Source organism: Pleurodeles waltl, chromosome 9 (assembly GCF_031143425.1).
Source record: "Pleurodeles waltl isolate 20211129_DDA chromosome 9, aPleWal1.hap1.20221129, whole genome shotgun sequence".
In the NCBI taxonomy this organism is placed as follows: Eukaryota; Metazoa; Chordata; class Amphibia; order Caudata; family Salamandridae; genus Pleurodeles; species Pleurodeles waltl.
In genome coordinates, this window is record NC_090448.1 from 985,079,841 (window position 1) to 985,092,544 (window position 12,704).

Here is a 12,704-nt window from a genome sequence, read left to right on the forward strand (position 1 = left end):
TTGGAATGACCCACTTAGTTTAACTTCCAGGGATAGTCTTTGATTATGTGTTGTATAATGATGTTAACGATTCTCAGACTGCCATGTAGTCACAGTAGGGGAGTTTGTGTATGTCAGACTTTTCTTGGAATCTCTTAACAGGGTACAGCTATGTAGTCCAGCCTACTGTCTAGAGAAGACGATGCAATACTACTGCCCTCTTGTATCTGAGTGGTCCAGTTTCTGTCTGAAGAGGCACTCCTAGATTGGTAATCTTTGTTTGCGGGGTAGAAAGGCAATTCAAAGGTTTCTCAGACTTGCGGAGGTGTATATCGACATAGAATTATGCTGGAGTGCTCTATCAAGTTTGTGTTGTCCTGACTAATAAAAATGTAGCTCTTTAGTTGCCTTAAAATGATAACATCATCAACAATACTTAAAGTGATGCTATAAATAGTTTATATATTAAAAAAATGACCCTACATAATTCTGGAATCAAATTAGATCCGGGGTTTTCAACCTTTTCTATACTGAGAGCCACTTCTGGTCAATGAACATCGTGAGGTACTGAAGGCCAAGCCTCTCGTGCAGCATTATCAGATACCCCCCCAAGCCCGGCTCATTGACTTTAGCCAAATGTGCATACATCCAGATACTATGGTTTGAACAAAATACTCTGACTAGAGGCAGTATGATAGTATGCTGTGTGTGTCAGTCAGAGCGTGGTCTTCGGGGATGTATGAACATGTATGTGTATGAATGGGATCTATGTGTATGTGTGAACAAGAGTCTGTGTTGTATGTAGTTATGGCGGAGGACATCACTTTCCCCATGTGGCACCATTACATATATAACAAAAACATACAACCATTTTCTTAAATGGAAGAAATTTAAAGTGCAGAAAAATGTTTATAATATGAAACATTTTTCTGCACTACAAATTTATCCCACTTAAAAATAAATTGCTGCATTTTTCTGTTATAATTATGACACTGTGTCTACCATCCAGTGGGAGCAAGATTCCTGCTATGGATAAATGCGACACTTTGAAATTGGAGAAAAATAAACTGAGGAGTTAACTTTGTTTATATTGATTTCATTTATCATTGACTTTTTCTCCCATTTCAAAGTGTTGCATTTACAAACAGCAGGCATCTTGCATCAAGTGGCCTCTAGACACGGTGCCATACTTACTTCAGAAAAAATAAAGCCATTTGTTTAAATGGGAGAACTTAAAAGTGAAGAAACATCCTTCATAAAATATTAATATATAATTGGCTTAACATTTTTGTTCACTTACAACGTTGCTCATTTAAAAAAAAAAAAAAAAAACTATTTTTTTCAGTTATAAATATGTTAGTGTCTACTGGCCACTGAGAGTAAGACGCCTGCTGTTTGTAACTGCGACACTTTGACATGGATGAAATTTAAAATGAACAGTTAACTAAATCATTAGGTTGACTCTGTTAATTTTCTTCCATTTAAAAGCATTTAGAAAAATCATTTTGTTCTCACCCTCCAGTATTGAGATGGCACGTACTTTTATTTAAGATTTAAATATCTCAGTGCTTCAGCTCTTCACCTCTATGCTCTGGGTCATAAATCTGACTCGAGCACTGCTCATTATCTGGCCCGCTGTGTGCAGTCTGAAGATAATGTAAAGTAAACCCAGCCTTCCCTTAACTTGAAAAGTAAATTTTGTGACCCTGTGCTTATTTAGAATGAACTCAAGGCTATGATCTATTCTGAAGATGTCTGTGAGCTAGTGGTAGCTCGCGATCAACTGGTTGGAGACACCTGAATTAGATAATATGTTGGACAAAAGCCACACAAACTAGTGCCAAAGTATATTCTTTCACTTGCTTTAATGCACATTTTTGTCTAATGTACCGACATATGATTCAGACCACAAAGCTGACATGGGTAAAGCCACTGCTTTTCTTTGTTGAGTTTCATGGTCCCCACGCCTGCTGGCAAGGTAATGGACCCATGCAGCATGGTATTCTGCAGGACTCAACTGTAAAGATGCTTACTAAGGGATCACTAATGCCTTACTAGGGATCACTAGTTCTGATTTAGGTTGCACTAGTGCCTCTCCAGCGATCGCTAGTGCCTGCTTCGGCCAGTCCATGTAGTAACCCCAAGTTACTGGTTCACTTGGCTCAGGACAGTAGACCCTTGCTCATATCTTTAGAGCTGGCTGAATAGCCTCACAGGGAGGGTGGCAAGCATATTAGCATTGTGTCCTTCTCACAGGCACCTTGCTAGTAGGTAATTCCCATCAAGGCAGAAAACTCTGGGGCAGAAATGGCCCCACTAGACCAACTGGATAAGACCATTCCAAGCAGTCAAGGGCCATTTTGTAGTAGTCAGCATCTGAGTAGACTGGATACTACACCAGGAATCCTCTCAGTAACCTCTCGTGAGACTAGCTCTCCAGGTGAATTCAAAGATCTGGGGCAACAAGTACAGCCTATGAATAGGATACAGTGTCCTACATTAAGATGGGGGACCAATCGGGAGGGTTGGTTCTTTCATTCAGATTTAGCTGCCTCTATGTTTGGAGAGAAGCAATACATAATGGGATTAGCAAGTCGCCCTGACTCAGAGTATGTAGGATTTATTCAGCCAACTGTGCATGTTGGGCTGAAACAGACTACTGTGGAGAAGTGCAGAAAAGTTGTAGACTGTGGTAATCTGGTGCTCAAGCTTTTTTGGGCGGCCTGGCAGTGATCCATTTCTGAAAAAGAAACGTACACAACTAGGCCACGTCATGCACCACCTGTTAATCCCTCTCCCACAGGTTTTTAAATAAGTCTGCATGAAATGCTTCCAGCTGGTTACAATGCACTGAGAAATGCAGAACAATGATTTATGGAGTGCTGAAATTAATCCTAGCCACTGGTATTTTCTCAGGCTTCATCTCAGTCCATAGTTTTTTGCCCATTATTCCACCTCAGACAGGACCCAGCCACATTCAGATCCGTCTTGGTCCTGCTCCAATAGAACAGTTCACCCTAAACTGCTAGGCCAGGTCCCCTCTGAACAGGTACATAGATACTCCTGAAAGGTTTCAGCATATTTGAGCCTCATCAGTAGGGTGCAACTTGGCTCCATTGGTAGGACCCTGTGTCTGGGCGTACTGGTGGTGTATATGGTGTCACACTGAGGAATACAAAAAAGTGATTGATTTAGTGTTTAAATGAATCTCAGGCACTGGTAATTATTTGCACCATCTCTCAGGCCATTGACTTGCTGCCCACCATGCTCCTTCAGACAGGACACAGATGTAGGCAAACCAGTAATATCCCTCCAGTAGGCACAGTCGAGCCTGATCTGCCAGGCCAGCCTCCCCTACAAACAGAAGGAATACAAGGAACCTCAGCTTGGTTAGAGTACACAACATGTAACTCTAAAATCACACACCCCAACAAGGGCTTCTATAAGCCAAACACACAAGTAGCTGAGTTGGAATAGCTTACTTTCAGAGAGACAAGGCCTAATATGTTAAAGGAAGCTGCTGAAGCTGCACACAAAAGCCTCTGGGTTACAGATAAATTGCAACATAGCAGAAAATCTTCAGTCCTGAAGTTAAGTGTTAGATAAAGTTTATGTGGATATTCCTTATAGTGTTCCATACGGGGGGCAGGTTCTGAAAATGTAACTTATACAGGGTTATGTAAATCAGTTAGGTATTACCTTGAATATAAAAATGCTTGGCTCAAGTGACATCTCCTTTGAGTATCATGTTATTGCTAAATAGTGGGGAATACTGTGTGCAGATGTTTGTTGTGCCCGCTTTGTGTTATATATAGGATCAGATTATGATTGCGCTGACTTGCATACAGTCAACAGTTCAGAGAAATTAACAACATAAGGTGGGGATGTTGAAAGAAATTGTGGGCGTTACAGAAGGTTTACCTCAGTTTAAAGTATAAATTAGGTGTTCGACCTAAACATTTTTGATGTAATGAGATTCACAAGATTCTTATTTACAAAAACACGTCAAATTTTCCACACATTTGAGTCCTCCACTTACATTGTCAGTCATATCCCATATAGACCGCTGTCAGCTCAGATGTGAAATGCCTGTTTTTACGGAAGACACCGATTTGGGTGTCTATATGGGATGTGACTGGATCGATATAAATGGAAGGACTCAAATGGGTGGAAAATTTGACGTGAAACAGACGTAAAGCTATATGGAAATATTGGAATATTGAACAGAAGCCTTGAAGAAGTTCGCTGTTCAGAACGAAACGTGTTGGTTATGGCTGTACACTTATGTCCTTATCTATCATACTGTCCTGGTTAGTGGCTTTAATTATGGTCACTTGGCAGTTCTGTATACCTGCCAATATGGCTGACCCTTTAAAATTAATTCTGCCCACGATCACTTTTCTTTAAAAATTTGATCTGTTATCTCAATCGTCTGCAGGTAAACGGTATAGCATTATATTCTAGTGCTGTATACTACTGACAGGCAAGGCCTTATGTGAGGCTGAATCTTTGTTCTGAATAGAAATAGGAAACCATATCTTTCAGGTCATCTATTCAAACAATCAATTATGTGTTGCCTACTTTTCTTCAGTTTTCTAAACAATGTCTTGGGGATTGTATCTTCTTGCTTCTGACCCCCTTCCTTGTGGAATGCACCGTCAAGTCCTCTCTGACCATACAAACTCAGATTATTTCAGTATTTCAGAGGGCATCTGTTTTCCTCCCTGCCTGAGCAATAAGCAGCCATTGCAAGTAAACTGTGCTTAAACAATACAAAAAATATACATATATTAGTGCCGCAGGGCAGACATTGGTGGGTATGTATTGTGTCCACGCTGGCAGCAGACTCTGGGGATGTACCAATAGATTTAATTCTAGGAGTGACTGGAGAATTTCTGTATGGTGTCACTCCCTGGAGGAGATTCTAGGAACATAATGTTTACTCATTCCACATAGAGCAAGCTCTACAGGAGTACCTTAATGTTTCACTGTTGGGTGTAAATTCCCAGATAGGTACTAACTGTGACTCAGAGACCAAAATTCTGGATTATAAATATATCGGATCAGTAATATTTGCGTAGCTCATAGGATATGCCATATTGTCACTTCTGAGGGCAGCCACTGAGGATGTACAGTGTAATGTCTCTGTTGGGAACAGACTCTTAGAATGTATTGTGCGGTATTACAGCGGAGGGCGTTCAGTAACACCTATGATGGAGGCAGTTGAGATGTTTCTTGTAGTATCTCATCTGGCACAGAATCCGTGGCATACCATGTGTGGTCTAGGCAGATCCTTGATATGTACCATATAGTGTCACTGCCTCTGCATTGTGGTGTTGTCAGTAAAGAATTGGGGTATGTTTCACATGGTGTCATTGTTGGGAGATTCCTATAACTATGTAATATGTAGGACCTTACTGAGAGTGACCTCTTAATTCTAGTGGGGCTGGTAACAGTTGACCCAAATTGAGGAATCACTGGGGGAATAGGACCCAAAATTATTGATTCCCCGGTTAATACCTCGTTTTTTAGTGGGCCCTCCTGGGTTCAACTCGTAATGGGTTGGATTTTCCTTGAATATGGAGTTACCATTAACCCCGGAATGAGTAATTCTGGGTCAGGGAACATCCAACCCATTTCCTGAGCATCTCGTAATGATGGCTGTGGTGTCACAGCTGGGGATAGCCAATGGGCTATCCAAGAGTGTTGTTGCCAGAGTGTACTCTCAGCACCTACCATATATTGACAGTGCTGGAAGGTGTCTTTGGAGATGAGCCATGTCTTGTCACTCCTGGGGATATTTTTTGAGTTATACCATAAAGAGTAACGTATAAGTGGACACGCCGCAGGTGTGCAGTGTAGTAATACTACTGTTGAGCTGTCTCTGAGGATGTGCCACATAACTGTAGTTATGTCAGTGTCTGGAAGATGGATTTGCACGGTTCTTTCCTACTCTCAAACTTGCTTTGGAGTTCTGCTACACCTGGGAGATGTTAAGTTTCAGCAGGGCGAGCTGTCTGTGTAGTATATCTGTGAGTTCCCATCTCTACCGATGGCCTGTGGAGGTTCAGAATAGGAGAACCCCCAAATCACATACTTACATAGTATAAGATTCATTAGAAGAACATCGAAGACTCAGAACAATGCAACTCTGGTGATCAAACATAGAACATAGTTCTCCTCTCAGAATAACCCTGTTTCTAGAGCTGCCCAACATTGAGGTGAACCACAAGTTTCCAGATGTGGAGAGAGGAGTGGCATAACATGGAAGGTGGACTTACTCATGTTTTGTATCAGATAAGGGTGTGTTTTAGAATGTACCATGGAGTTGAGTATTTTTGTGGCCTAGGCACATTCTGAACAATGTACTTTATGGTATAACTGCATGTGGAGCATTACTATATTGTGTTAAAGGTTGAGGCTCACTGCACACTATACTTTCTAGGATGCAGCATTTGGTCCTACCTAGAATATTGAAACCTTGTTGAACGCTGTTTTTTCCAAGTTGACTTTAGCTTACATCTGTCTCTCTTCTCTCTCCCTCTTTAACGTCCCTCTTATTTCCCATCCAACTCTGACTCCCTCCCTTTCTATCCATAAACTCTCTCCCATTGGTCTTTTGATCTTTCCTTCCTTATGTCTTCCTCGCTCCCTCCTTCTTGCTTCATATTAGGTCACATTTGTCTCACTTACTTTGGTCAGTGGCCGGAGGTGGAACTGCAGTTCAGCAGCCAAGCTTTAGAAGAGCTGTATGCAGCCCCAGGTAAGAATATCACCAGCATCTTTCTGTCCATTGCACTGGGTATAACCATGTCTCCCTCTTCTCTTCACTCGCTGCCCGGTAAGAGTATTCCACACCTGGTACACTGCACTATTCAGAGTTTGGACAGAGCTCAGAATCCTCCTATTTCATTAGAGAACACTATGTGTGAAGCAGAATTCACGTTTTGAAAAGCATCTGCAATATTATTATCCTTAAGGTGGAGTAAATCCAGCCAATCAAGCCTACTTCACAAATTGGAGAATGCTCAGTTTGCTCCCAACTCGAAATTATGTCCTATACTATCATCTATAAACAGCCCAGGTAGAGCACAACTTCTCCTTGTCGCTGAAGCATGTAAGCCCTACCCAAGAGTCCCTAACCCAGTGCAACCAATCAAAGTGTTATTTCTACCCGTCAGTCCAGCCAGGTGAGAGAGAGAGTGAGGTTCTACTCTGGTATTTTTTAAATTATTTGGTACTAAGTGTTTTTACATGGCACAATGCTGCCCTGATATCCCTCATATTAAAATGTACTACCCAACTGACCTTCACGAAGAGCAGCGTTTTTCCCTCATACAATGTGGTCAAGCCAAAGTGTCCAATACTCTGGATCACCAGTCTCTTGCATAAAGCAGCCCTTTTCCAAGAGACCCATACACGTTTCAGTACTTCCCAAGTGCCCATCCAGCGATGCTGACCGTTCCAAATGTTGATCACGTTGTGCAAATCTTCTGAATTGTCCCTTGTACAGTGGTGCCCTGGTCAATTACACCCTTCGATAGTACAGCCATACCGAAGTTCTCTGTACTGTCATGCACAAAAGTGACTAATTCATCTGTGGTAGAAGAGATGGTGTTTCTCCATCCCTTTACTCCCACCGTCTTCCCCCTACCTGCACAAGGAGGGAAGTTTTGACTGCTGGGGAGCTTAGGATGAAGGAGGGAGTGCTGTCAGTCCTATTGGAAGAAAAGTGAAAGGGGTGGGGGAAAGATGATTTCAGTTTATCTCTGATTAACAAGCTTCATCTCCCAATCCTATTGGGTGTTTAGTGTGTGTGAGTTTGGGTGACGGCATGCCCCCTCCCTCAAAGACATAGGCCCTTATTGTGACTTTGACGGAAGACTGCCAAAGCCAGAGGCGCCGAGAGACCGCTGGGTTGGCGTTCTTCTGCCAGCCATATCATGGGTTCTGCCGGATTTCTGCCACACTTTAGGTGGAAATCCGGCAGTAGTCATGCTGGCGGGTGGAGGCGCTCTGGCGGTTCTACCACCGGCCCGCCCCACCAGTAGGACACCACCCGCCATATTATGGACCATAATAAGGTCTGGCGGTGTCCTGCTGGCGGGGTGCTGCCGTCGGTGGAAGCACCCCTTCCTGTTCTCTGCCGGATGACCTTCTCCCTGGACCAGGTAAGGTGATCGTCCGACAGGGGAGGTGGGTGGGAGGGTGGGTTGTGTTGTGTGTGCATGTATGAGTGTGTGGTGTCTGTGTGTGTGCGTTGTATCCATGTCTAAATGTCGAAGTGAGTGCTTGTCTACATGTCGGTGTGTATGCGTCTGAGTATGGGTGTGAGTATGTGTGCATGAATGAGTGTATGAATGGAGTTGTGAATACGTGTATGAATTGAGCATGGATGCGTGTGAGTAGATACATGTATGTCAGTGTAGGTGAATGGGTGTATGGTGCGTGTGGGTGTCTGACTGTATGCGGGCAGGTGGGTGGGGGGCGATGAGGGTGGTGGGTTGTGATGTGGCTGAAGGGGGATGGGGAGCGATGTGGCTGAAGGGGGAGTGATGTCGCTGAAGAGGTGGAGGGGATTGGAGGGTGGGGGTCTAATGCTTGCTGGGGTAGGGGGGGATATCTACCGGTGACAGGGAAGGAATTCCCAGTCACCGGTAGCCCTTCTGCCATGGTTTTCGTGGCGGTGCTACTGCCGTGGAAACCATGTCGGAAGGCCGGCTCTTAATACCGCCTGCAGTCTTTTGTGGACTGCTGGGTCAGAGATGCTCATGGCAGTATGAGTGAAGATGTGGGCGGGGTGGCAAAGGCCAACCCGCCACACTCCTAATGTGGCAGTCTACACCGCCAGCCTTTTGGTGATGGGACCGCCACATTTACCCCGCTTGTCAGAAGACCAGCCAGGGTCAAAATGACCCCCATAGACTGCAGCTCTTAATCTCCGGACACATCGGGATTGGATTTAACATGGTCTTCTGGTTTGTTATGAACCTGCACTTGCTTTCGCCACAGGAGTTATTGACCGGTTTCCTACTACCCGTTTAGTTATACTTCTCATTAGTGAGACATTGGACTATTCTTTCCTGCGGGCATGATGTTGCTTTTATGATATTAACGGTCTTAGGCATAGTAAGCCTTGAAAAAGTCATGAGTGTGACGAAACACGTGTTGGCTGTGCTGTTGGAAACATATTCATATCACCACATTGATGTCTATACCAACAATAAATAAGATCTCACTACAACTGATCTCATCTGGATGACTTAATTATTATGGACTGCTTGGGAGTGCCTCGGTGTTTATAGGATCATATTTATGGTGTCACCCTCTGGGCACCAATGTATGTCTACTGTTCAGCACCGTGCTATGTTTCATTTGGACTGTTTCTGATTCTAATAATAATTTATTACTCAGGACAAATTGTAGGAAGTGCACCCTTTAGACTACTATTACCCGTATTCACTATGTACGGACTGCAGCTCTGTTTTCCCAGGATTTCTGCTAGAATTTTAAGAGAATGGCAGAGCTGATCAAATCATTCATCAAGTATTGTATAGTCTTAAAATATTTAGTAACGACATTTGGAAACAAGTTACAGTTATTCTCCTGGCTTCTTTTTCCCACTGATTATTCTCCTACTTAATATCTTCTAGGGGACAGATTGGATCCAAAAAAATGTTCCCTAGCAATAGCTCTCCAGCATTCACCAGGTGGCATCATGCAACTTCAACTGAGACTTTGTCAGGCCTGGAAATTTTTCAGCACCTTACTGCCTAGCATCCAGGATCTGGACCTCTTTTCAATGTCGCACTGATAAAATTCCTCTGCGACAGATAGAAACTTGGTTAAATGTTTCCTCCTTAGTTCACAGTCTTCAAGCACTGTCAAAGATGCTTTGAGATGTCCTTATTGAGTCTGCTGTACATAACCTACATATGTGGTGTCTTTGATCTGACTACACATGTTTGGCCTATAGGCCATTAGGCCAAGCTATTTTTGACCATTCAGAGACTTAATGCCACTCCCCAATTCCAAGCTCCCCCTTTTCATGGGGTCCTGTTATTTTTCTAGAAAAGATGAAACTGGAGTTTAATCAGCATTTGTGTGCTGATCTGTTTCAAGGCAAGACCTTTCGGGACTCCTTGTTATACATTTTCAAGGTGAACATAAACACAGCAGTGGTAGTAATAGTAACCTAGTAGCACTTCCCATAAGTGTCCAATAATCAAGACAAGAAAGTATGTTGTGGTGCTATGTGGTCAAATATGTCCTACTACCTCAAGACAAAATAGTATGCATCACAAAGAATACACAACATATATGAATTTACTTTAGACCACAACACTCCAGCACAAGTATACAGAACATAATTAGTAGTTTTCTAAATATCCAACAGTTTTTAGATCAGTCTTTGAAGAAAATCCAACGAAAATCCTCTCTTGTTGTAACCTTGTGGTTTATTTACATCAGTAAAAAGTCCTCCTTGACTTTGTTCATTCACATAGTCATAGGCAATACTTTTTCATAGTCAATCCATATAGTAACAACCCGTAGTCAATCCATGCAATACAGCCAACATGTGTTTCGTCACAAAGGACTTTTTCAAGGCTGCGAAGAGATGAATGTATATACTTATTGAAGAGCGAGGTTGAATATGTAAGGACATGACATAGCCAAATAGAGCTCAGTTGCCAAAAGTGAAAAGAGGTCCAACACTGTGCATAGGTCAGAAGAAATGCCATATTTTCATTATTCCCTAGAATCTAAAAACACCGCGAGGGTGAATCCCACAAATGAGTACTAAGACATACTTCCTGGTGAACGTGCAGTAAGTGTGTGTGAGTGCAGAAAAAACGTAACCAAGGTGTAGACAAAAGACCCTGTATCCGAGACAAACCAACAAGTAAAGAAATGGTCAAAATCAACGTTCAATCCTGTCAACCTAACAGAAAAATTAGAATGACGAGTCCTGTATGCTTTCAACCCAGTCAACTGCGAGAAAGCTTAAATATAATGATGTATCTACAGATTAATGTGTTTAGAAGAAGTGGCTGGTGTGAAGTGCAAGATGCTTATGGATCATGCAGATTATCGTGAGCCAAAGTATTATAGAAATGTTATCAATAAGAATTGGTATGAGGTTATGCGCAAAGAACCTGTGTGATAGAAGTGTTATAGGGCATCTGTCATTACATGGTCCAGAGACCATATCTTCCGTAATGTCCCCAATGTGGGCAAATTCCAAATTTCCAAACTATGTGGCATTATTAGCTGTTTATAGGACCATGATAAGTCCTATACCTAATCAAAAACAAGTAGAAAGAAGGAAACAAATTGAGAACTTTCATCAAGATACATATCTGTGATACAAAAACGTAAATATGCAGTAATAGTGTAAAGACATGGATTCCACTGAGAACAATATAATGTACACTTCCAGATGTACCCCTTCTACTTACAACAGGGGAAATGTGCATCCACGGAGATTTACCCAAATGGTCCCATCATAAGAAGGCTCAGAAGGGAGAACGGGGGGATGCCCAAATGTATATTTTGTAACCAGGAAGGTGGACAAACCTGTGTGTATATAAAACGTTTCTAGTAACGAAGCTGTATTGTAATCAGAATTTAGGCATTTCATAGTTTGCAGTACTATGTCTATGGTTATAGTACCTCCTATAAAGAGGGTGAAAAAAGACAGAAATGACCCACCAAAACAATATGTATATAATTGGTAATTAGCAGTATATACCACAGAGTATTAACGTTGGAATCCTCACAAGGGAGCGAGTATAAGGCACCGATATGACCTACTGAGTTTGCGGTCTAAAAATATATAACAATAATGTAACCATGACCCAGGATAGCCAAATCAGCTTGTGGCCAAAGAATGTACAATAACAATGTGCAGTCAAATAACATATAGCTATCATTACCCACAGCGATCCGAAGTCGTGTGAAACTAATATATAAAAACTGACCCCGATATAACATTACTAGATGTTCATTTTTAAGAAAATCGGTTGTGACCCATATATCAGACCAGACCCTTCTAGCATTATCTACAAAGATACCAAGGTTGATTGGACCAATGACTAAATTTGTTAGTCTGGATGTTAACTCATTATATACATCTATTCCTCTAGAAAAAGGTCTGAAAGCGTTATCTGCCAGACTTTCCCTTAGAGATACTACTCTTTTTGGGCATACAAATATGCTCATAGATCTCACACGTTTGGTTTTGGAGAACAATGTATCCCTACATAATGGCAGTTGGTATAGGCAAGCCCAAAGAGTGGCCACGGGGGCCACATTTTCACCGTCCTACGCAAACCTGTACATGGGACACTTTGAGAAACAACATCTATGGACTGACTGTCCACCCAATATCTTGCAACACATCCTATTTTGAGGAAGATACATAGATGATATACTCATCATCTGGACAGGTACTATCTCTGATTTGAATATCCTTATATGCCACTTGAATAACAAACGTTACAATCTGGTTTTCACACATCATGTGGGGTTGGATCGTATTGGGTTTTTAGACTTCTATACACAGTGGACATTAAGATACTGTCTAGGATTTACAGAAAACCAACAGCCTGTAATTCAATTTTGCATGCAGGTAGTGCACATCCAAGTGCTCAAATCAATGCCATCCCCTATGGGGAAATGACTAGAACCAGACGCAATTGCAGTGATGATGCAATACTCTTACA

General features: G+C 42.2%; 1 protein-coding gene across 3 annotated transcripts in view; it reads left to right on the plus strand.

Annotated features, from left to right (window-relative positions):
• Nucleotides 1-12,704, plus strand: part of RPS6KL1 (ribosomal protein S6 kinase like 1) — a 102,832-nt gene that overhangs the window by 70,910 nt on the left and 19,218 nt on the right. For 2 of the 3 annotated variants that reach the window (XM_069208478.1, XM_069208476.1), the window contains one exon: nt 6,653-6,742. The exons of the other annotated variant lie outside the window; for it this stretch is intronic. In XM_069208478.1, coding sequence (XP_069064579.1) covers nt 6,653-6,742 — 90 coding nt within the window. The remainder of the gene's footprint in view (nt 1-6,652; nt 6,743-12,704) is intronic. 3 annotated transcript variants of the gene reach the window in all.